The sequence below is a fragment of the Panthera onca genome, chromosome B4 (assembly GCF_046562875.1).
Source record: "Panthera onca isolate mPanOnc1 chromosome B4, mPanOnc1 haplotype 2, whole genome shotgun sequence".
Lineage (NCBI taxonomy): Eukaryota > Metazoa > Chordata > Mammalia > Carnivora > Felidae > Panthera > Panthera onca.
The window spans coordinates 98521864-98548148 of NC_138345.1; the positions used below are offsets into that span (position 1 = coordinate 98521864).

General features: G+C 38.3%; 1 protein-coding gene across 13 annotated transcripts in view; it reads right to left on the reverse strand.

Moving 5' to 3' along the window:
* KCNC2 (potassium voltage-gated channel subfamily C member 2) overlaps positions 1-23255 on the reverse strand; it is a 197822-nt gene extending 174567 nt beyond the window's left edge. For 11 of the 13 annotated variants that reach the window (XM_060656962.3, XM_060656957.3, XM_060656964.3 and 8 more), the window contains exons 1-2: positions 22365-22652; positions 20545-21226 (exon numbers count right to left, since the gene is read on the reverse strand). In XM_060656962.3, coding sequence (XP_060512945.1) covers positions 20545-21207 — 663 coding nt within the window. In that variant the 5' untranslated portion in view covers positions 21208-21226; positions 22365-22652. Of the gene's footprint in view, positions 1-20544; positions 21227-21796; positions 22001-22364; positions 22653-23152 lie in introns of those variants that run through there. The other 2 variants (XM_060656953.3, XM_060656952.3) reach the window with 2 other exon arrangements.
* Positions 23256-26285: the final 3030 nt, after the last annotated feature.

Genomic DNA, 26285 nt, shown 5'->3' on the forward strand with positions numbered 1-26285 from the left:
AAGAAAAGAAAAGAAAAGAAAAGAAAAGAAAAGCCACAGTGTAGGGTTGCCACTATAAGGTAGCAAATCAACTACCTTTACATGTCAGATAAGAAACAAATATTTTTAGTATAAGAATGACCCATAATTTGGTACACATATTTATACTAAAAACCCTTATTTATTGTTTATGTGTAGTTCAAAGCTAGCTAAATGTTGTATTTTATGGCAACACTACATCCATAAAGACATACTATAGCCCAGAAGGTTAAGAACAAAAATTAACAACATGCCAGAATCCAGGAAGAGTTTAGACTAATAAAATACCTATTGATGAGAATAGTTAAGAATTAATGTTCATAGCAATATTGTGCAAACTTTTGAAGTGGGAGTTGAGAAGGAGTAAATGTTGACTGGGATTAGGGAAATCCGAAAACCCCCTTGAACTTAAAAGTTATAGTTGGTGCAGTTCTTATGTCTGACTAGGAAAACCACATCATACAAGAATCATTCCAAGAATAATCTTTCAAAGAATGGGAAGTACTTAATAAGAAAGGAAGAACTCTACTTCTGCAACAGTATTTTTCCTTAGTTGTTACTCTTTTGATTGCCCAACAAGTGGAGAGAGTTGCCAGTGTAGTCATGTTCTCCGATATCAGCAGTGTAACAATGAGCCATGGGAACTCCTGCTCCTTGTTCCTTATTGTCTAAAAACCATTTCAGGGAGCCACAGAGCTGAAGGAAGAAAGAGGCTTACAATTGTTTCCCTCAGAGATACATTTGCAGGTTGCCTTTGGAGTGCTGCATGCAGGGATACATATATTAAATAATCCACTTATGAAATAATCAGTCAACCAGCCTGTCAGGAAACACTTCTTTGAGTACCTACTATGTACCAGTATATCCTAGGCATTGATAATTCATTAAACAAAAGTGATCTCAGTCTCCCCTGTGCCTCTTGATCATTCACTCCTTGTGCCTCATTCAAAGAAGCAGGCAATGGTATTAGGAATACTATCTTACTTTATTTCACAGTCCAAACCTAGTGCAATTATACTCAAGGCAATGATGGAAAGTTTTCAGCTGTGCTCTCCACAATCTATTAACAAAAATGAAAATATTCTTCAAAACTCTCTACCACAGCCTCTTGGATTTTCTACCTGTGATCCAATGGAAAAAGAGCTCTCCTGTCCCCTGATCTAGACATACAACAAGCACTTGATAGATACCACCAATCATTAGACTAAAGATTTGCACAGCAGCCTGCCCTTAAGCTTCATATAATAGTAATTACCATTTATAGGAGGCTTATATTATATTAGACATTCTGCTATACTTATTAAATGCATTATTTTATTTAGTTCTCATATCATTTAATCCCCATATACCCACTTCATGACTAGGTTCTTTCACAAATAATGAAACAGAAATTTAAAGAAGTTAATTACTTTATCCAAGGTCATGCAACTAATATGTCATACAACCATATCCAAATCCAGGCCTGCCTGATGCCAAGATCTACGCTCTTAGCCATCACAATACACTAGAACATACATGGATTACAAGGAAAGGGAGACTGTGCTAGCACATAAGTGGATTATGAGGAAATTCAGAACAATTCTGAGTCTTGGATGCCTTCCAATGGTAGGTATAGAACCATCTCTATAGGTGGGATGGAGAAACTGAGGGGTGGGGCCGGGTGGTGTGGTGTGGTGTGTGTGTGAAATACCAAGAGAACTGCAGGATAAGTGTAGAAGTACTAGAAGTGCAATCTGCAGCGAGAGATAAATGAAAAGCATCTTGATATTGGAAAGTGAAGTTGTCCCTGTAAAACTATCTGCTCCAAGTTCGCTGTGAGACACAGTTATTGATTCAACAAAACAAAAGCAAGGAGATTGAAAAAGAAAAATGAAAAAATGAGAACTGATCTAAATGAGAAAAGAACCAAGCAATCCAATAAAAAGAATGTACCAGGAATGAGAAATGTGTTAGAAAATTAAAGTTTCTGTTGATTATAGAAAAGAAGAAACCTGACATTGCAAAAAAGAATGAGATAATTAGAAATGTAGAAGACTATTTAGTAATTTTTGCAAGAACGCACAACAAGAAGGAAAAACACAACAGTGATAAAAGATGACAAAGAAAATAGAAAAAAGAAGCGTGAACATATACAAATAGGTAGATTTGTTTTTAAAAATGATGCGAAAACAAGGGAGCTTCATATGGCTCATGAGGCCTCCGTGATTGTCCTCTGCCTTTCTTTCCCCTTGGCTCCTGACCCCCTAGTCACACCCACCTCCTTTCAGTTCTTCCATGCCACCCCACCCCCTTATGTCTAGGCCTTCTATCCCATTAGCTCCCATTTATTAAACACTTTTTTCCTTCCTAAGTTCCACTTGATGTTTTAGCTCATGTCCTGTTTGGGGCCAAGGTTTGTTTAGGGAACACGTTGCCTGTGTTGACAACGTGTGGGAACTTCCCTGTCCTCTCTTTTGTGTACACTTTATTGTTTCTAAATCTCAGACAGAACCTACAGACTTAAGGAAACAAAATCCAAAACTTCTCTACTTAGTCAAGGTCAAGGTCACTTTTGTATGTGAATGCAAGTCATCCCTGAAAAATAAATTTGAAAGTATACGGCGGCGATATCACAAGAAGTATTTTCAAATTGACTCAAAAAGGAGGAAATAATGAGAAGAAAGCAGAAGTGGTAATTTGTTAAACACTTACAAATATGTCTGAAAATTATGGCTGAAAATATATAGTTACAAATTATATACCTATAACACTAATAAAAAGAGATAAACTATAAGTTGTAACTATTACAACTCTTAAAATAAATTATCACTTACATACGTGGCACATACTTAAAATCAAAAGCAATGAACTGAAATACTATTTCAATCAATAAGGACTCAGTAAAAGACATATACCCATGATTAATATACTAAAAGTAGTAGCTCACTTACATGACATCAATAACTAGTTAAAATGTAATGGGGAGCAATATCATTCACAATACCAACTAAACATAAAATATATAGTAATAACATTGAAACAAACTTATAAGACATATATGAAGTAATTGATGACAATCTTTTTTTGAGATCTAAAACCAGATTTGAATAAAATTAAAAAGGTACTGTGTTCCAGATAACAAAGGTTAAACTCTCTATAAGATTAAACTCTCTATACCCCAATGGTTAGAATTCTCTTAGAGAAAACAAAAATAAAATAATTATACTAAATCTATAAGAGTCTTTAGTGGATAAGAGGGCTATTTGCTTCTTCAGTATATTCTATACTTCCCCAACTGTCTATAATAAGAACACGTTACTTGCACATCACTCATCATCAGGGAAATACAAATCAAAACCACAATGAGATACCACCTCACACCTGTCAGAATAGCTAAAATTAACAACTCAGGAAACAACAGATGTTGGCGAGGATGTGGAGAAAGGGGAGCCCTTTTGCACTGTTGGTAGGAATGCAAACTGGTACAGCCACTCTGGAAATAGCATGGAGGTTCCTCAAAAAATTAAAAATAGAGCTACTCTATAACCCAGAAATTGCACTACTAGCTATTTATCCAAAAGAAACAAAAATGCTGATTTGAAGGGGCACATACACCCCAATGTTTATAGCAGCACTAGGGACAACAGCCAAATTATAGAAAGAGCCCAAATGTCCATCAAATGATGAATGTATATATATACAATGGAATATAACTTAGCAATCAAAAAGAATGAGATCTTGCCATTTGCAACACTGTGGACGGAACTAGAGGGTATTATGCTAAGCGAAATTAGTCAGTCAGAGAAAGACAAATACCATATCATCTCACTCATATGTGGAATTTAAGAAACAAAACAGAAGAACATAGGAGAAGGGAAGGAAAAATAAGTTCAAAACAAAGAGGGAGACAAACCATAAGAGACTCTTGAATAGAAAGAACAAACTGAGGGTCACTGGGTGGAGGGATGGGCTAAATGAGTGATGGTTATTAAGGAGGACACTTGTTGCGATGAGCACAGGGTGTTATATTTAAGTGATGAATCACTAAATTCTATTCCTGAAATCATTATTACACTATATGTTAACTAACTTGGATTTAAATTAAAAAATAAATAAAAACACTGGTGCAGCCACTCTAGAAAACAATATGGATGTTTCTCAAAAAGTTAAAAAAAAAAAATGCCCTATGATCCAGCAATTGCATGACTAGATATTTTCCCAAAGGATACAAGAATACTGATTCAAAGAGATACATGCACTACAATGTTTATAGCAGCATTATAAACAATAGGCAAATTATGGAAAGAGCCCAAGGGTCTTTGACTGATGAATGCATAAAGAAGATGTGCATGTGTGTGTGTGTGTGTGTGTGTGTGTGTGTGTGTATGTATGTGTATATGTATATGTATATATATATATATATATATATATATACATACATATACACACACACATATATATGTATATATATGTATATTGTATATACATATGTATATATGTATATATGTATATATATGTATATATTTTGTATATATATATATCACATATATAATATATACATAGATAGATAGATAGATAGACAGACAATGGAATATTACTAGCCATAAAAAAGAATGAAGTCTTGCCATTTGCAATGACATGGATAGAGCTAGAGAGTATTATGCTAAGCAAAATTAGTCCAAGAAAGACAAATACCATATGATTTCACTTATATATGGAACTTAAGAAACAGAACAAATGAGCACAGGGGGCAAAAAAGAGAGAGAGGCAAAGCAAGAAACAGACTCTTAGCTATAGAGAACAAACTAATGGTTACCAGAGAGGAGGTGCATGGGGATGGGTTAAATAGGTGATGGGGATTAAGGAGGGCACTTATTGTGATGAGCACTGGGTGTTGTACTAAGTGTTGAAACACTAAATTCTATACATGAAATTAAAATTAGTTTAACATTGACTAACTAGTTTAAAATTAGTTAACTGTATGTTAACTAACTGGAATTTAAATAAAAACTTGAAAGGAAAAGAAAGGGAAAAATAGTAGTAAATAAACTGTAATGACCCTTAATCTTAAAAACATAAATTTGATTTAATATTGCTGTGTTTTGAATATTATTAATGTATAAGTTTTACTTTATTATCTCTCAATGGTTTTTCCTAAAAACAATACAGTTTTACCTTATCTCTAAAATGTAGAGAGTATATTTGTATAAATGAAGGCTTTTCTATCCATTTGCATAAACATTAGTGTGCACATATGTTTCTTCAAATGTCTTTCTCAGTCCTTTTATTTGCCACAGCTCAGAGGAAATATCCAGACAAAATTAGGTTTTAATATAACGGTCTTCATTACTGCATTAGTTTGATAAAGTATATTCTAGATACAACGAGAAAAATTCACCTTTGGATATTTCTATTTTATTAAATGAAATGAGATAACAGTACTTTGATGAATAGGAATCTTTTTTTCTGCTCTCCTTGGCTAATTTCTTTGCTGCCACAACATCCATTCTTTAGTATCTTTTCTTAGGACACAGCATCCTTCAGTGAAGGCCCGATTTCCATGTAATTAGTGAGACAATCAGTGCCATCTATTATCATCAGTCAGATGCTTCTCTACATAATAGGGACTAGGCATTTGGTCCCACTGGCAACAGTTCTGTGTGAAAAATTAAAGTGCCCCAATATGTAAACATTATTTCAGCTTAATGCTATTACTTTATTTGGGGACTTTAAGTACCAAAAAACATCTGTTAAACTACCAAAGTTCACATTCTTACGAATGTATTCTCAATGGGCAGATGACAAATTAAAGTTTCACTGGTCTCCAAGTGAGAATTTTCTAGGATTTTGTAATAATGGTAGTCTAATAATCTCCTTTACAGCAATGTTAAAGTCATACACCACTGTGAGGCTTTGAATTCCTTCATTAGATTAAATATTTAGGTTCCACAAGAGATAAAAGTAGAGGGGCGCCTGGGTGGCGCAGTTGGTTAAGCGTCCGACTTCACCCAGGTCACGATCTCGCGGTCCGTGAGTTCGAGCCCCGCGTCAGGCTCTGGGCTGATGGCTCGGAGCCTGGAGCCTGTTTCCGATTCTGTGTCTCCCTCTCTCTCTGACCCTCCCCCGTTCATGCTCTGTCTCTCTCTGTCCCAAAAATAAATTAAAAAAAAAAAAAAAAAAAAAAAGTAGATATAGTAGGTGGGCTCAAAGAAAATAAGAAGAAACAATGACTTTGTAGGCAAGAATCATAGAGAAGTGATCCTTGTAGAAACTTATGAATTATTTAAATGGTGGTAAAAACTCACTGAGAAAACTACCAGATGCTGTTTATAACTCAGGACAATGACAACAACAAGAAGAATAAATGGCACAAGTTCATAACAAGTATGGACAAGAAGCTTATACACATATCATTAAATTCTAGTGCAAGATAGTAAACTTCATCTCCTTGGCTAAGTTCTCATTAAAAATGATGAAAAAAAAATCACAGAGATGGAAAGCAGGAAACATTGCTATTCTTGAGCCAGAAATACTATGACATAGAGCAAACAGCACTGGAATAATGGAAATGCAGGTTGAGGAGAAAAGCAGAATGGAATTCAATATAAATGCAAGAGAGAGCATTTCCTGGGATTGGTCCAATCCTTGACAAGGAAATCCAGAGGAAACCCAAACTCAAAGGCAAGAGGTACTAGGACAAGAAACTGGCTGTGGAGCAACCTGGAGGTCCCCCACTTCCTTTAGTGGCTGACTACAGATTTTTCACTCAAAATATGGTCCACAAGAACAGCTCTCTAAATTAAGTCGAGAATCAACTGAGGGGAAGACAGATCCTGATTAGGTGTGTTGATTTGATAGAGGAAAGTGAAGCAAATTTCTAAATGCCTCAGATTTCCTCAAAGTGCATGGAGAAAAACAGAAGGAAAGGTCACTCCACATTAACTGAAATACAGTAAAGTCCTGTCTCCAAATAGAGCATCCTTTCTTAGACCTTGAGAGGGTTCCTAGTTTGCCCACCCACTCTGAAGGGAATCCTAGGTTTCTACCTGATCCTGCCTATATACCCACATAACACTATAATCAACCCCTACCCTCTTTCAAAGGGAAAGATATGTGAAGAAAATCAGTGGCATAAAAGAGAAAAAAAATGAAATAATAGAAAAAAATATCCATAGAAGATTCAGAGTTAATACCAGAAATGTAAGAGAACTTTAAAAAACTGTCTAACTAGTATCTTCAGAAAGATTCATAAAGATATTCTATATATTGTATCCATTAAATGAGAACACACTGATATGGAAAAGGAGAAATCAGAAAATAAAAGATGTATTGAACAAAACAAATGTGTTGTCAAAATAGTGAAGTTCATGTACCAGTTTGAACAGTATCTCCCCAAAATTCATGTGCACCTCAAACCTCAAAACATGACCTTATTTTGAAATACCATCTTTGTAGAGATAATTAGCTAAGCTAAGATGTGGTAATATTGGATTATTATGGGCTATAATACAATAATTGGCATCTTTATAAGAACTAAATGAAACACAGAAATGCAAAGGGAAGACCAGCATGTGAAAACAGAAACAGAGATTGGAGTGATGCATCTACAAGCCTAGGAACCCCCAAATTACCAGCAACCACCAGAAGCTAGGAGAGAGCCATGGAACAGTATTTCCCTCAGAACCTCCAGAAGAAACCAATCCTGCTGAAACCTGAATTTCAGATTTCTACCCTCCAGAACTGTGAGAGAATAAATTTCTGTTGCTTCAAGACATCAAGCTTGTAGTAATTTGCTACCGTAGCCTTGGGAAAATAATCTAGTCAGTTAAGCGCTATAACACTGCGTTTGCAAAGTGATATGGACATTCAGGAAGAAACTAACTACTTTTGAGAGAGTTTAGAAGGTGTCAAGTAAGACTTGATAATTACACAGGATACTAAAAGATGACTGAGTAAACCTATTACAGCCAGGAGGAGAAAGTATTCCAAGCAGTAGAAAACTGTATGCAAATGCAGAGCAACATGAACACATACCTGAAATTCAGAAATGGCAAAACATGTGGTCTGACTTCAGTCAGTATTTTACTGGTGGATTATGAGAGCTATTATTAGAAACATAGGTAGTGGACAGATTCTGAAGAGTCAGGCAAAACAGAGTATACCTCAATATGCCAGCCATAAAGGGATTTTAAACAAGAAAATGGCATGGTATATTTATGCTTTAGAAGGAATTACTCTGCCTTGGACCTGAAGTCACCATCTTCTTCCTTGCTTTCATTTTGTTTTGCTTCCTCACTACAATTGCTCCTTCCTGGACTTTTTCTAAAGGAAATATTTATTTGAAGTAAGTTTCTAAGGAGTATTTAGAGCCACAGAATCTCATTAGAATTTTTTGGATCCTCAGTTCAGTGTAAGCTTCTAGCTTTGGAGTCTACATTAGATAGTCAACTTAGAAATTATGCAAAGGTTAATATTTTCTTGGGCCTCAAACCAAAATAATAACAATGCAAAGCTAACATTTCTTCTAGAGAGGACTTCTTAGTCCTCACCACCTTTTTATGGTGGTGAATTATTGTAACCAAAAATTTTAAGGGACATACTTGCATCTAATTTCACAACCATAAAATCTATGAAATGGCTGTCTATAGTTGGGTAATTGGTATTGAAATATAAAATAAAACTTACAAAACATAATACAAAATATTATAGTGTTAAATCCCTTGAAAGAAGAACTACTGATAAACCAGACTCTTAAATCATGTAATCACAGAATCTTGGATTAGAAAAAAGTCAGAAGGTTTTGCTTGTCTCACTGTGCGACAAAAACTAGAAAGACATTCTTGATTTCTCTCTCTGCCTCATTCACTGCACCTAATCAATCAACAATTCCACTTTAACTATGTTCATTTTACTTCATCCGTCTGGCCACTGTCTTAATTCATGTCACCAGTATTTCTTACCTGGATTACTACTGCAATAACATGCTAAACTACAGTCCTCCTGACAAATTTGCACTCCTCGGCACCAGCCCAATCCCCTCTTCAGGTACAAAGGTTTCAGAACGATATTCCCAATTACAAATCTGTATGCCATTGCTCCATTAAAAATTCTTCAAGAGCTCCCCCATTACCACCAGAGGAAGACCAGACCCTCTCAACAGAGCTTACCAAAATTTTGATCCAATCTCAGCTTCTGTCTCCTGCTACATCTCACGATCCCTTACACAGTGCTGCAGCTGTCCTGAGTTACTTACAGTATCTTGCACAGACCATGCCTTCTTTCCCTTTTAGAATTTCGTGCAGGCTTTCTCTCCATCTGAAAAGTCCAGCTACCTCCTCTCCATCCTCTGGTACCAAGAGAGACATTTCCTCCAGGAGGTTTTTTCCAACCTTACCAAGACTATGTTAACTTCCAAAATACGCTACGCCTGCTTCTCCTGGAGATCTCATGTCATTGCACTGTCACTTCCCTTTTGTTGTTCTCTTCCAGGAGACCACAAACTTCTTAAAGGCAGGAAATATGCCTTCACCTTGCCAGTTGCAAAATGCCTGGCATATAATACATATGTCTTAGATATTGTTCTAATTAATCACTACTTATTCTTGGGGGACAAAATTGAGTACCTACAATTTCCCAGACAGTTATCCAGTATCCACATGAGAAATCTCAGGAACAAACAACTTATATTTTCATGAACTTTCTAAATGCCAGAAAGCTTCCTCAAATCGTGCTATTGCAACCACACCATAATAGATGATAATGATGATGATGATGATGATGATGATGATGATGTTGATAGAACTGACATTTACGGAAACAGGCACTATGCTGAATTCTTTTTTTTTGGTTTTTTTTTGTTTTTGAGACAGAGTGTGAGCAGGGTAGGTGCAGAAAGAGAGGGGGACAGAGGATCTGAAGTGGGCTCCAGCTGACAGCAGAGAGCCTGATGCGGGGCTCGAATTCATGAACTATGAGATCATGAACTGAGCCAAAGTCAGACCTCAACCAACTGAACCACCCAGGTGCCCAAAGGATTCTTAACATGAATATATTCAGTCTACTTTCATAACAATCCTTTAAGTCAGATACTATTATTTCTAGTCCAGATGAAAAGTAAAAGGGTTAGAGAAGCAAATTTATGAAAGTTACACAGCAAGCAAATGGTGGAGTCAGGATTCAAACTCAGCCAACTGAGTCTAGCCCTTAGCATTAATTCACTCCCACCTCAAAACCAAATGTCAGAGAGCCCGTCTTTCAACTCTTTGACCTTAAAAAGATCTGTAATAAAATAATAATAATAATAATAATAATAATAATAATAATTAATACAATTAAAAAATAAAAATCTAGTGAAATTTGTTTTAAACTGGCTTCCAAATTCATCTGTCAATGGAACTCTTTTGAGGAACAACCCTTGTTAATATCCTGGAGAACTGCAGACCTATAAAATGCACTTTGGGAAATAATGGTCTAAGCATGATTATTGTCCTAATTCACTGTTAAATTGCATTTGCTCTTGCAACGGTCACATCAAAGTACTGGCATGTACTGGGCTAGGAGCCAACTGCAGCCCCAAAGATGCTCACTTGATCTGAATCTTATCCAAATCTGACTACTGAATTTGAATCTCTGGAGTGAAACTCAAGGAACAAAATTCAGTCATCATCTTACATTATTTCTAGGCACATCTAAGATTCAGAACCACTGTTCTGGAATACACTGTGTTTTCCAAATAATAGTGTTCAGTCTTGCCCTGGACTGGGTATCTCACACCTTATCAGGAAATCTCCTTTCTAAGCCCAGAGATCCTTTCACTTCCAGTTTCAATCTTTCTTACCTCTCAAGCCTCTTCTCTGGCCCTCTGGTCTTTCTAGTACCATGGCATGGCATTCTTCCATGTTTGCACACTACTCTGTTGACCTTCCTCTTGATTGCTGGAAAACACTTATCTTTTGGAAGTTAACTAAAATGTCATCTCCTCTGTGAAGTGGGTCCCTCCTCAGTCTGTGTGTTCACACTATACTAATGTCTCTATTGTGGCGTTTAATGTATTGTATCGTAACTATGGATGTACAAGCCTTCTTTTTCAACAGAATACAAGTGTCTTAAAAGGAAATGTCAAACTTTAGCCCTTCTTGCTTACTCAGTACAAACTAGTCCTGGCCAATAGTTGAAGCTCAATAATTGTCAGCTAAGAGATTCGAAAGCATTTTAAAGCTTTCGTCTTTGGTGCTTGTCCAGTTTGTTTAGCTAGAGAGAAATGTAATAACACCCGATGACAACATGTTATTTCATAAGCCAATCAATACAAGCTAAGGGAGAGGAAACACAAAAGGTTGTTGGTAAAGAAACCAAACGCTGAACTGAAAGTCAACTACTCAGAAATAATGTTACCAAGAAACTATCTAAGATAGAGAAGTCAGATGAATTAAATCAATGATTGATAAATAAATAGAAGAATGAACAGATTTTGAAAACCAGTACTCAGTACAGTAAAAAAAAAAAAAAAAACTAAAGAACTCAGACTGCACATTACAAATTGAATTGAACAGCACACTCAGTCACTCAGTTAAACAACCCTGTTTTTGCATTGAAACTAATCAATTTTGAATGTCGTTGAAGACTATTAGTGAATTAAAATATGCTTGATTTCATTAACTTTCTTGAATTTTATACCTCTGGCAGTGTACTCTAAATATCAAAGCACCATCAACACCTTATGAACCCGGAAATTAAGCATAAGCTCAAAATATTTCTCAATCATGATAAAGATATAACAGTCCTTCAACTTCTATATGACTGTGATAGGTTCACCAGGCCCGATCATAAAATTCCAATAGCTTAAAAAAAATATTTGCAGCTTACATTCTGTTTGCACAAAAAAAGGGCCAGCTAAGGCTCTATTCTCTCCACTTCCTACTCAATTTATATGAAAGACAAGTTTTATTAAAGATATTTTAGAAACCTTTATAATGGCCTTCTCATTGCTTACCTCAAGAGAGAAGCAAGGCAATTCAGATGATAAATCAAACTATAATAGTAAGGAAGTTTATTCTTGCTATGTTTACTTTGTTACTGTTTCCAATACAATTATTACACAATATTCACTTTTAGCAAATAGCATTTTACCGTAAATCAATAAACATAAAAATATCAAATTAAGCAACCCTATATTTGAATTTCTGTTGTATAATTTGCAAACACAGACACAAATTTAACGTAAATTCTGAATAATTTCTGCTGTTTTCATTGAACCCAATCTGACAAACCACTCAACAAATAACTTTATTCTGGTTCAAACAGTTTTTGCTTAAACATGTTGTCTTAAATTTAGAATTAACAATATTATTTGGATATATCGACAAAATTACTTATAATCACTATTTTAAAAATGTATTTGTATTTTATCATTTAGTGAACAACTTAAAAATTCTGGACAAAGTATTGGTGTAAAGTAAGACCAAAAGGTGGCTTATTTTCATCTCTGGAACTCTCTATAGAGACATCTCAAATGAGAGAACACCTTCCATTGCTGAGGCGAAATCACAGAACACCAGCCAAGAAAGGCTATATTGACCTTCGCTTCAATTTTCAAAGATGTCAGCAATGTTGTAAGATACGTAAAGAATAGCAAAACTCTAGGATCTGATAGCAAATCACCAGGGTCTTCAAACAGAAAGTAAAGAAGACATTACTGAGGCGTCTACATAGAATTTTCTTGATACATGGAACACTAAGGAAATGTCAGATTACAAAGATGTCCTTAGTATTATGAACTTTCAAAGGAAAAGGTCAGTCAAGTGACTGCATAAATTATTTAGAGTGTCTTTTTCCCAATACCACCAGCGACACTTTGGCCCAACTTCTTCTGTTTTGGTTCCTGTAAAATACATTCTCTCAAACACCTCCAAATTTTAATGCTGTTTTACATTTCATCACAGTCTGGTAAGCACCACCTTTGACAAACTGTCCACTGAAGAAAGGCTAAAGGAAAAGTTTTTCTGCCCTGTATTTACTGACCTGACAACAACATCCAATCTCATCTGCAGATCTTAACAAGAGCTCCAAACCTTTCACTCCACTGACTCACCCGTTATCTTGTGTAAAACCACTATAATCTGGTTAATTACATGTGAGAACACAATGCTCTATAAAATATATTAACCATTACTAACAGAGTGAACTAGGTTCACGCTGATAGATTCCCAAGGCAATAAATCAAGTAAGAGTAGAGAAACATATTATAAAAGGCACACACACACAAAGGGATAAAGGGAAATAATAGGAGGTAAATGCATAAGCAGGTTAGTTTTGAGGCCTTAAGGTAGTAGAGCAGTAAGATGTAGAACTTAGAGAGGCAGCAATGGAAGGCTGTACCTGGAGGGGAGTCTGGAAATAAAGTGAATACATAAAACAGTAACAATTTCCCCGCTATGACTAAGCAACAGAATAGGGAAAGGGCAGACCCTACCCATGCTATTCTTAACATGCTTGCTGCTTCCTAAGAGCTAAAGATTGCACATCTAACGTTAAACACAGTGCAGACTAAGCAACTGAGATTGAATGGGATAAATCAGAAGGTCTAAATTCTAGCCTTGCTACTGTCGCAAGCTAGCCATAGCTATGAACAAGTGAGCTGCCTCTTCCGTGAATTGAGGCAATTGTGCCAAGTGATCACCAGTGTCCTTCCGATTCTATGTCTAATGAACACCAGAAGTCTGTCATATATAACAGTAATCAATCTCACTTAAAGAGCATATATTTTGGATATATATACATATAATACATACACACACGCACACACAAATATTCTCAAATCAAAACTTTAAGCCATATTCCTACAAAATTCTTTCATTGCTTAAACATATAAAAATTTTATAAACCTATCCCCTGAGTACACATCTATGTTAACGACAATGAATCTATCCTCTTTTTATGTAAACATGTATATCTTGAAATAGAAAAACTATTTTCCCAAAAGAGAAATATAGAACACTATATAATACATATGTATTTACCTTTAAATATTCTTCATTAATGGGTACATTAAAATATAAATTTATTTTAAGTATGTTAGACAGCATTCTATTCTCTATGTTTATTCTAATAAAAGGAGTTATGAAAGATATTAGAATTCAATAATTTGACATTATTTTGTAAACACTTAAATGTGTGTTAGGCATATCTGTAAATCCTCAAGTGAATAAGACTTTTCCTTCTGTATAAGATACAGGAAAGGGAAAAGGATGGTGTCTTTGACAAGACACTTTTCAAATGGAAATAAAACGGAGATTATCTAATCAGTTATCCTTGTGGTGGATGGATATACACCTGCACTGAATCTCAGATTTAGGAAATGACGGAGCCAATCATCTTTATGGGTTTCATGACTGAGCCACAGCAAAATGATTTCCTGAGATCAATATGTGGTTGAGGGAAAGCTGTTTTCAATGGGAACAGGAAGCTAGGAGCTAACCTGTTTCTATGGTAACCAGAGCAGCAGCTACCCAACAGCTGTAGGGAAAAAAAAAGGGCAGAAAGTTATAAGTGTGAAAAAAACAAACAAGAAAAAAATCAATACTGGTTTACCTCATTAGTGTAATGGTCCTTAGAGTACAATCACAATGAGGGCAGACATTTTGTTTCTCCCCCGCCCTCTCCCCAGGGTTTTTAGCAATCAGTATCTTATTTTTCTTCCAAACCTCAAAATCTAAAAGCTGGAAAGAAGTTTGGACACTAGCTAGCCCAATGTGTCATTTTCTTTTTTCCAGAATAAGTCAAAGGAAAGCAAGACTCAAGAAGATGAAGTAAATTCTCCAAGGTCACACCACTGGTTGTGAAATCTAGTTTAGTGTGTGGGTCTCATATATCCCACCCAGGCAGTTTTCCAATACTGCTTCCATATATTCTCTCCTCCTGCTCTCTCCTCCACCTAAATACCTACATTTTAGTCACTTTCTGTGAAAACATTGACTATATGATATTAAAATTAATGACCACCCTTCAACCTATAAGTAAAAGCAGTGCTATCTATTCATATATATTTATATGAGAGAGATTGCTTTTTGAAAAAGAGTCTGAAATTATGTCCTTCATACTGAAAAAGAGTCCTTCATATTTCAAAAAGAAGTGGATTAAGTTTGTATAATATATTGATGGTTATTGTTTACACTATGTTGCCGCTACATATTTCCTTCTGGAGATCTGTGCTTATCTTTCATGAGTCCTTTAGTGCCCTTTACTATTTCATTTAGACATGTTTTTAAAGGTTGCCATAATAAAAGGATATGACTCGGAAGTTCAAGAAATATGAGGCCTGAAAGTGCATTTTTTGTAGTAGCGAAAATAAATGATAATGATATACATTGTCAAATGGGAAAGGTTGACCGGCATGTTTCTATATAAGGCTACACATTCCTTGTGTTCAGCTGCTTTGAAAATAAGGCTCTCAATAGAGAAGAAGAATTTCTTTGACTTGCATTAGTTTTGTCAACTCAAGTCTACAAATGAGCTTTTAGCAAAATATCACAGAATAAAGTCATACCTAATCTTTCCAACTACATTCACCTTTGGCATGCCTAATACTCAGCAGTGAATTAAATCACCTAGTTTGTGATCAAATACGCAACTGAAAATATAATTTTCTATTGAACTTACTTGATTCTTTTTTTTTTAATTCACATCCAGGTTAGTTAGCATATAGTGCAACAATGATTTCAAGAAGGAAGAACTTATTTGATTGTTTTAATGATGTATTGAGTTAGTTACTCTCTGAACTATCCAATACTCAGAATAGAAGTATAAAGTTAATTACTTTGTGAGCTCTACAGTTAGTGGCCTGGAAAGAGTCAAAGGACACTTACATGTTTATATGGGTAAATGCAAAAACACCAAACATTACAGCACACTTTTTTCAGGGGTCTGAAGTTTGGATTAGTATTGTCATATAGTTGGCCATGACTTTTAATTAAAATGGAAAGGAGATGAGGACCCTAAATAATTTGGTTGTTTTGTATAAGTACAGCCTTCATCACATTGTCCAATAATATTACAAAGACAGAGCCTATAAATCATTGTAAAAACAGGAAAACCAAGATAACACTTTCATCATAAAATAAAGACTAACAATACCTTAACACCACCATTTCTAAATAGAATGTCTTCCTGAATGTGTCAGGCAATATTTCCATTTTTTTTTGAAGAAAATTTATCTATAATATCCCTGGAATTTTTTTGCATTTCTTAATTTAATAGATAATTTTTTAGAAAATGTTTTATTATAAATAGAGTGGTGAGCTTATTGAGGGCAAAAGACTGTATCTTCTCCATGTATTCTGATAACTGACATAGTTGAGTGACTGCATAACCAATACTCACTGAGTAAATATTCTAAAAATTCTAATAATTGACAATAATTTTTTATGAACAAGCTATATTTGGCCAATAATACTTTAAACTTCAGCAATACTTACAAAAGAAATATTAATACTTTTTTCTTTAATCTTAATATGTGACTCAAATAGTCCATTCCTTATTATAATTTTTTAACTTACGCGTTACACTCAAATCTGGCAAACAGTTATTTAGATCACTTCTTTCCTATTTTATCTGTGGTTTGAGGAAGAGGAAAAAATAATCCATAAAAAGTAAATTAAATATGTACAATTCTGAATCCAATTCTATATATTGAAATTTAACTTTTAATAGTTTCAAGGAGTATATTTTAATAATTCTGTGGAAATAAACTAATTTAAAATTACTAATAAAATGAGTATTTTCAAAATCTAACAAATGATTGATTCTCTATCATAGCCCATGGATGATTCAGGATGATCTGCACATAATGATAAAGGCCGGAGAACATACATAAAATGATCTGGACCCAAAGACCAAAAAGCCAACATCTTAAATGTGGTTCCATGGCAGTTATTCTTTCTATGCTCTTTAAAGGTAAAAGAAAAACAAAATTCCCTATCACCTAACCAAAGATAAACAAGTGACCGAGGAAGAGCGAGGAGAAACATAACTGCTTTCAGCTCCTTAATATTGGGAACAAATTATTTAAAATATTTTGATTCTGGTATGTTGACCTTATCTTATTTTTTTTTCACTTCTAAAAAATCCAGAAGTTCAATCAAAGAATTTCGGCCTGGCACCTGTCCACTTACCTACGATATAATGTTTTCAGAAGAAAGCACATACAACCTTCATTTCTCTTAAACTTAGATATTAAATTGGGAAATATACAATGCAAAACATTTTCACAAATACATCTATGCATCCTTGATTTTTGCTATTTGTAAATTTCACCCAATGGCATCAACAGAATAATTTCTCCTTTTATTTCCTGATCTCATTTTTTTTCAGAACAGGTTTCCATGACCACTTATATTTGATTTCTTATAAATTTCTATTTGGAATACTATTCTTACAAATTCATTTAAGTATAAAATATAAACTTTTTTACCAAGTTAACCTGAACAATTTTGACCTTTTGAATATGTATTTACATCATAAATTTAAAGCAATAGAGGAGGGAGAAATGCCAACCAAAACAAAAAGCAAGAATACAATGTTACAAAATTTAGCTAATTATCTATCCAGTTCCTATCACTGTGGTTTCATTCTGGCACTTTAGTTCATAAAAGTTAGAAATAAAACATATCTGTTATATAATTGAGCCAATCTCCTCAATATTGGGAAAAGATAAAGACATTGATGACAGGTATAACAAATTGAAATAGGAATTCAGCCAGTTAAAATTGTTCATCTCAAGTATATCAATAAAAGATGAACTAATGTAAAAAAAGTAAAGAGGGTTTATAAAAGTTAAATACTTAACTTCTACTAAGAATGAGACTTGTGGAAGTAAGACCACAGCTGAAGCAAACCACTTGATAATTGACTTATGTCTCCTAGAATCATGTCCATGCAAAATATTAATTTCATCCTGTTGACCTCCCAATGTAATATTATTTATCAAACTAGTCAGATAACATTAAGTCAGTCCATCATCTGAACTAAAAATGTTCATATAAAAATATTAAATCACATTTCAGTAAAATGGTGACTTCTGATTACTCTTTTTAGGCAACCCCCAATAACTTGAAAAGGGATTTCCCTGAAGACAAGCCCCACAAATGTTAGCCAATCTGAAAGATAGCAAAACATCACATATCAAATGGTCAATAAAAATGCGAAGTTCAAACAGGTTCAAGAAGTTAATTCAAATCCCGTATTTTGACTCTAATGGTGGGTGGTGCAGGGTAAAACCTCTACCAAAGACCTCTACCGAAGGTCATAGATGACCTTTCAAAGTTAGAATTCTAGTAAGCGTCTTATCTTGCATTAAATCTCAAGAGCAACATGATCTGCAGATTTCATAAACCAGTCAGTTATAATCAGTGGTTATGGTAAAAAGGGCCTGGGGAAGACGTCATGAGACCTCCAGCATAATTTTGGATCTGCTATTAACTTGCTGTATGACCTTGGCCATCACTTAGCATCTGCAGTCTTCATTTTCCTCATCTATAAAATAAAGGGTCTTCATGAAGTGACCTCAAGGAAATTTTCCAGATCTGTGATTCTCACCTGATTCTACTTCTAATGGCTCTTTGACCTTGTGTTAATCTCCAGTACATCTGTGTTCTTTCCTCACCTAAAATGGATACATGTCAAACCCTACTACTGTTACAATGAAATCTTAGGAACATTTTTTTAAAACTATTTTCAAGTTAATAGTCTACCCTTTGATCAATAATCAATAAAATCAATTTCCATAGCAATAATAAAAATGAAACACCAACTTAAAGTTTTTGCTATGTAATCTAGGCCACAATGAAATCTATTATATTATCATGAGGAAAGATAATAAAACATTCTGTCTTTTTTTATAGCGTGCAATCTGGAAAAAAAAAAAAATCACATGATGAGCCTGAAAACAAATTCAGATTATCTTTTTAGCCACCAAGTGGAAAGAGTACTGTGGCACTCAGCTGGAATAAAAAACAAAAAAACAAAAAAAACAACAACAAAAAAAAACCAACCACAGATGTAATGGTCATGAGTCTTTGATTTAATTTAAGTAAATATGCACTTGTTTTTGTTTTTGTTTTGAAATCCAACTCTTGTTGAATTTATAGAATGGTCTTAACAGGAAGAGTTCAGAGTTGAAGTTATTAATTCCATATTCAAACACTAAAATCTATGTATGCATTTAAATGCCAGATCCAACAGAGGAGCAATGCTTAAAATTGTCTCATTCATATTCTATTTCAAACTGAAAACAAAACACATCCTCAGACTTCTACAGTGGTATCAGAAGCACATCTTCTGACAAGTTATCAGATAGGCAGCTGCACAATATCTCAGATGCAGAGACTTCTGACATACAGAAAAAGACAATAATGAGGATGGAGCCATAGTGAAGCTGCCTTGGGGGTATTTTTTCCCAGTGTCAGAAGCAAACCAGACACATGCAGTTGCAAAGATTTAACTAAATACAGTACTCTGTGCTCATGTATAATTAAAAAACATTCACATACTGTATAATTTTTTGGTTATTTATATTTCTTTTATTCCCTTTAAACTGGAGAAACCAGTATTGGTTACTTTTATAGTCCCTTCATGGGATTCTGAAAAATTAATTGGGAGTCTCAAGGACTAAATTTAAACTGTCATTCAAGCTAGAAACTGAAAAGAAAAAAATTGAGGATGCACTCACAATCTGAAGAGTAAAATAAAGTTTGCCACAATCTAAATTACCCAGATTTAGACAATTGGACTAACCTAGCATCACCAAGTGACCAATTCAGACTCAATCTGTAAGAAACACAGATACAGCCCAAGGGGAAAACGACCAGCTCCCAATTTCAACGTGCAGGTGGGGTCCCTGCTCAACTCACTGGGACAAACAATTCAGCTCTCTTCCCCCTTGGAAGGAGACAGGCCCAAATAGCACTCAGGAGAGTCTCTTCACAAAGTGACCCCGCTGGCACACCCTCTCCCCACCCAGCCACACAGGTATATTCCATTTTCCCTTCTCTGTCTTCAGATTAGATCCCTAATTGGAGCCACTGCTCTGAGTGGGTCAGATGTGGAGCGTCAGGCCTTCCTTACTGAAAATGTCAAATCGTGATGACCAGAAGGTCTGAAGAAACATCCAAATTAACGAAAAAGTTGGAACAAAAGAGTCAGGAAAAGCAAAACAAAACAAAACAAAAACCCTCAAGGTGAAGCGCGACACCAGTTTCAGGACAAGGTTCCGGACAGACTTGCACCGAGAGGTCGACCTTTGCCCTTCAGTTCCCATCTGCTAGAGTAAATCTGTTTGAGTTGAGGAGAAGTGGAGGATGGAGGGGGCGGGGAGGATGGCGGCCAGGGTCCCGGAGTTTACCTAGCACCAGACGGGCTGCTAATCTCATCCTTAGGGAGCCCAGGTTCCCTTCTCCCTCCCACCCCCTCCCGCACCCCAGGGGCCCTTGGTGGAAGAGAACCGAGAGTTGGGAAGGCGCTGGAGCAGAGGGAAGGGGGCGGTTCTGGCCTTACCCTGGCGGCTCTGGACGAGTAGGGGTCCTCGAAAAGGGCCCACATGCGGGGCTGCAGCCTCCTCCAGCGGCCAGACTTGCCGTCGGGGCCCCCCAGGCCCGCGGCGTCCTCGATGCCCAGCCTCTTGGCCGCCAGGTCTTCGTCGTCGCCGGGGTCGCCGCCGATGAGGTCGGGGGTCTCGAAGATGTCGAGCGCCTCCTCGGCGTCGCGGTGCTGCCGGTAGGTCATCCAGCAGCAGGGCTCCACGTCCGTCTCGTCGATGCCCCAGAAGGCCAGCTCCTCCTCGAAGAGCGGCCCGCACACGTCGGCGGGGCAGTGCAGCTTGCCCGTGCGGTAGTAGTTGAGCACGTAGGCAAAGACGCCCGGGTGCCGGTCGAAGAAGAACTCGCGGCCGCCGCCGCGGGGGCTGCAGTTGCCCGCGCCGCCCTCAAAGCAGCCGCCCGGCCCGGGAGACAGTGGGGGCGGTCGCGGCGGCGGCGACAGCGAAGGGGGCGACGGCTGCAGCTTGTCGCCCGCCGCCGTCAGGCAGTCGCCCGGGGGCTCGGAGGCGGCGAGCAGGGCCAGGCGCGTCCCAGGCAGGGTCTTGAGGGTGCTGCGGTAGGTCTCGTGTCGGGTGCCCCCGACATTGAGGATCACCCTCTCGTTGTTCTCGATCTTGCCCATCTCTGTGGCTCAGACATGACTGGGGGGGAGGCGAACACAGCGCCAAGTTAAAGATCTCGGCCGTCAGAGCCGCGCCGTGACCCCCACCCCCACTCCCAGCGCGAGTCCCAGGAGGCAGGGCTGGAGACGGGCGAGGGGCAAAGGACCCTCCCAGGAGGAAACGCGCGCCCAGCTCTGTCCCCGCCTCTAGCAGCACACGTTCCCCGGGCTTCCAGAAAACTGAGGTGGTCTAAGCTTCCCTGACCTTCCAGGACACCTTCTTCCCGGCCTCCCACCTTTCTCCCCTTGCTCTGATCTCTCCTACTTCGTCTTTTCACACTTCACTTCCCTCCCCTCTCACAAATAACCGGCTCCTAGGTCCTAACCCCCATCCCTCCTCTCTCTCCAGACCCCTCCTCTCTTGCCCCCTTTCTCTCCCCCTGCCCTGGCCCCTCTCTTCCGCTCTCCTAGACCCTCTCCGGGCCCCCCCACCCCCACCCCTGGCCTGGAGGCAGTTCTCTTAGGCAACGAGTTTCCTCCACGGAGACAACTTGGTGGTGCTGGGTGAGAGCCCCCGGACGGGGCGGGGAGCCCCCCACTGCGCGCGTACCCTCGGGACTCTGGACGGCTCGCAGCGCCCCGGCACTCAGGGCACCCTTTGCGTGCCCTGTTCCCGGTTCACCTCCACTCTCCCTCACGGACCAGGCACAAAGACTGAACGCAGAAGTCAAAGCACAAAAATCTCCCTGCTGTTGCCTTTCACCAAGGAGACCTGTGACTAATTTCCTGATCCAATTTCCTTTTCACATTATTGTTGTTGTTGTTGTTGTTAATATTATTATTACTTGGGAAAGGAAACCACTAACTAGGATACATTTTTTGAGAATACGAGTGATCAACGCATCCCACCCCATCCCCCCTTCCCAAGAAAAACAAACGCCTGGGGGATGGAGGGTGGGGGCTTGCTTTCTAGGAGGGGCGAGGCCCTGGGAAAAGCCGCTGGAGGCACACCCCCTGGATCCCTGAGCTGACAGCGTCCCGGTTTCCAGTCTCCCAGCCACCTCTCCCCAGGGCTTCACCTCCACATTCCTATTGCGGAATGTGGGGGGGATGCCTGCCTGCAGGGTCAGCATGCCCTTCCCTGCAGATCACCCCCTTCCCCTGCCGCCCCCAGATACCTTAACGAGACCGACAGAAAAGTGGTTCTGCTTTGGTTTCCGAGTGGACGAGCTTCTCCGGGCAGCCGGACTGAGTCCTGACACCCAGCCGAGCAGCCCTGCTCCAACGAGAAACTACTTGTTGGCGTTTTCCGGGTTCAGGTGGTTGGGCCGCTCCTCCGGGCGCTGGGGTCGCGGAGCCAGCCCCCGCCGGCCGCCGGCCGCGCTCCCCGCCTTCATTCTGCGAGCTGCGGGCTCGCCCCGCGCCAGCCTCGGCGCCCAGAGTCACCATCGCGCAGGGCTGGGCAAACCATGGAGCTCGGGGCGGGTCCAGCCGGCGCTCCGCGACCCCGCCGGGAGCGGGCACCGCGGCTGGCCGTGGCCGCGGCGGAGCTGACCGCAGGTCGGGAGAGCTCGCCCACTTGCTGGGGAAGTCCCCAGGCTCCGACCTGGACCTGCAGGTTTTGTTTCTCCCCCGCAAGCAGCCGCCGCTAGAGCGGTCCCTTCCGCACCACTCGCCGTCAACCACCAGCGCCAGAGCACAGAGCTCGGGAAAGGGTGGGTGGGTGGGTGGGTGGGTGGGTCTGGGGAAGCTCTCTTGTACCAACCAGGTTCATATATTTTTCTTCCGTGAAGCTCTATCCCCACCCTCTCTGGAGCTTCTGCCTGCCTTATTTACACCCCACGCTCCACACCCTTTCTCTTCCCACTGCCCCACCCCTCCCAACAAGTGACAGAGCATCTCTAAGACCAATTCCATTTTTTTTTCCCCCTTAATGACAGCTGAGAGGAGAGAGAGGTCTACTTACAGGTGACAAGTGAGTCTTGTTTCTCGAGTCTTACACATGGCTCTGGCTTGCTCTTTCCAGTCAAATGTAGGTCTCCAGTCACCACATCATGGTTATATAAAACAAAACAAGTTTAAAAAGTTTATTCCAGGAACATAATGCTCTAGCAAGTGAAAATTCAGGGTTCTCTATCAGAAGCTACAGAGGCGAGCTACAGATATCCAAGTACCAAAGGAATTATCTAATTGCTCAATTCCTCTCTCAAATTTTATTGGGCCTTGTATAGTTTGCTAGGGCTGCCATAACAAAGTACCACAAACTGGACTGTTTAAACAGTAGAAATATTACCTCCAAGCACTGGACGTAGAAGGTAGAAATTAAGGTGTGGCCTAGGTTGGTTCTTTCTGAGGGCTCTGAGGATTGGACTTATTCCAGGCCTCTCTCTTTGGTTTGCAGATGGCCATCTTATCCCTGTGTCTCTTCACATCATTCTCCCTGTTATGCAGGTCTGAGTCTGTCCAAATATCCCTTGTATATAATAACACTTGTCATAATGCAATAGGGCCCACCTTAATGGCTTCACCATTAGAGACCTAACTCCAAAATAAGATCACATTCTCAAGTACTGGAAACTAGGACTCCAACATCTATCTTTCTTTCTTTCTTTCCCTTTCTTTCCTTCCTTCTTTCTTTTTCTTTCTTTCTTTCTTTCTTTCTTTCTTTCTTTCTTTCTTTTTCTTTCTTTCTTTCTTTCTGAAGGGGGTAGTGCTGGGATACAATTCAACACATATCAGTTCATACCACCAGAGTGTGTGTTTCTGTGTCCGTGTGTATATTGAGAGAGAGAGACTCTATTCCACAGGTATAGCTTAAAAGTATTGAAGGCCATGGAGTAGGTAAAACACTGGGTTGTACGTAGGAGGAAGTCTCTCTCAAAAAACAGATACTGATATTGACACTGTGATTTCGAAAGTATAAGAGTTACGGGTTACTAATAAAAAAGTTTTCACAATATACAGGACTGCAAGATAGGCAGTTAAATATAAATAGTTCCTTAAGAAAACACCTATATTTTATGATAGTAGATGACTAAACAAAGTAAAGAATTAAAAGAAGTCTGAAAGGTCATCAATGTCTAAACTAATATAAGAAAATATGGCATGGATACATTTGTAAGAAATTTACTAATAGTATGACAGTAAAAGTGTAGTAATAACCTAAGGAATAGCTATATGGACCCAGCCTTGTGACAACTTAAATTTGCTTTACTAACACACACTCACACTCAAAAGTATAAAGCTTAAATGCTGAAGAAGTGATTGTAGTTTAGCACTATTATCAATGATTGAGGCATTTCTTAAAATAACAGTGGTAGTAAATTTCAGTTGCCAGGAAATTTCCAAAGAAAAATTATATTCTAATTATAACATGTGTTCTCATATTGTCTAGATGGTTCCTTATATAGTTTAATGTAAATTCAATAGGGAGAAAAAGGCATATGGTTTGCTTTAAAATAAATTAGCAATAGTAAGTGTAGTAGCAGAACCATTTATAATAATAGATAACATTTACTGAGATCTTACTATGTGCAAAATGTTTTACATAAATTACTCCTTCTAATTAAAATGGAGGAAATATTTACATTAAATTACAAGACTTCCAGAAAGATAACTCATATAGATGGCAGAAATCAATAATGAAAGCCTTCAGCTTGATAATATTAAATTTGTATTTTGAGGGATCTATAGAGAAACCAAAGGAAAGGGGGGAGGATGATGCAAAGGAATCATGGAGGGGAAATGAGAAAACAAAGGTCTAATGAATCAATTTGAGTCTAAGTTTATATAAACTATCTAGAAATAATCACATTGACAAGAGGATCATCTTTTAGAAGAATTCACACTTTTCTTGTGATTCATAAAGGATTAGATGTGAAATTCAAGAACAGTTCAGATAAGTTTGAAAATAAGAAATACGGAAAGATAAAAGGACGAGATATGCATATCAATGAATTGATAGATAAAGCAGTGAATGAAATACAGTGTCTTTTATTTTTTTTTCTGGTCAATATAAGAGGCGAAGATCCTAAAACAAATATTCAATCTTTATTATATAAGACAGGAGAGAACAGAAAACCCCTCCAGCTAACTAACTCCCTGATGCTTCTGTAAAAGAGAGATAAAAGTGAAAAGAAAGCAAATCTTTGAAAGATGGCAATGGAAAACTGAGATGGAAAAAACAGTTGTGGTTTCCTTTGTTGGTCTGTGTAGAGCAAGGATTTAAAAGACCATATGGACATTACCCCTGGTGGAGAAGCAACTGAAATGCTGCTTTCTTTATATCCTTGAGTCAGCATCACAGAAGGCTATGGAAACAGCACTGCATCACCACCAGAAATGTGGCTTGATCTCATTAAGCCACACTGTGACTGTCACAATGACATACTTGTAAAAGTTTAACTCTTGAACAAATTAACTCTTATAAAGTTCACTGTAAGAATTTTAAAAATATTAGTCACCTTCAAAAAGCAATATATTCATAAGCAAAATGCCTCTGCAGATTAAGAAATGGCCACAATTTCCCACCCCGCCCTGTAGATATGTCCCCTTGTAATGTGGCTTTGCATCTGCTCCCATCAAGTCTGTTTCTCCAGCCCCTGAATCTGTACTGGCTTTGTAGCTTGCCTTGGCCAACAGAATGAAGTGGGAGTGATGTACCAGTTTAAAGCCTTGGTTTCAAAAGGTCTTGCATACTTCTGCCCTCTCTCTTTTTTGGAACCTGACCCTAGTGCTATGAGAATAAACCTTAGCTGGCCTGCTTGATGATGAAAGGCATAAATATCAGTCTCTCTCTCTGTCTCTCTCTCTCTCTCTCTCTCTCCCTCTCTCTCTCTCTCTCTCTCTCACACACGCACACACACACACACACACACACACACACACATATGTGAGCACGTAAGCACACACCTCTGATACAAAGAGAACCACCATTAGGAAACAAGTCAGAAGATATAATAGAGCAAGGATTTAAAAGAAATGAATACCTAAAAGAAATAAAATGCCCCTCGACAGCTAAAACTTCTTATCTCTGCCCCTAGATGATTCACAGCTAATTCCTAGAAGCAGAACTGCCTTGCTCTTATGCATGTGTCCAG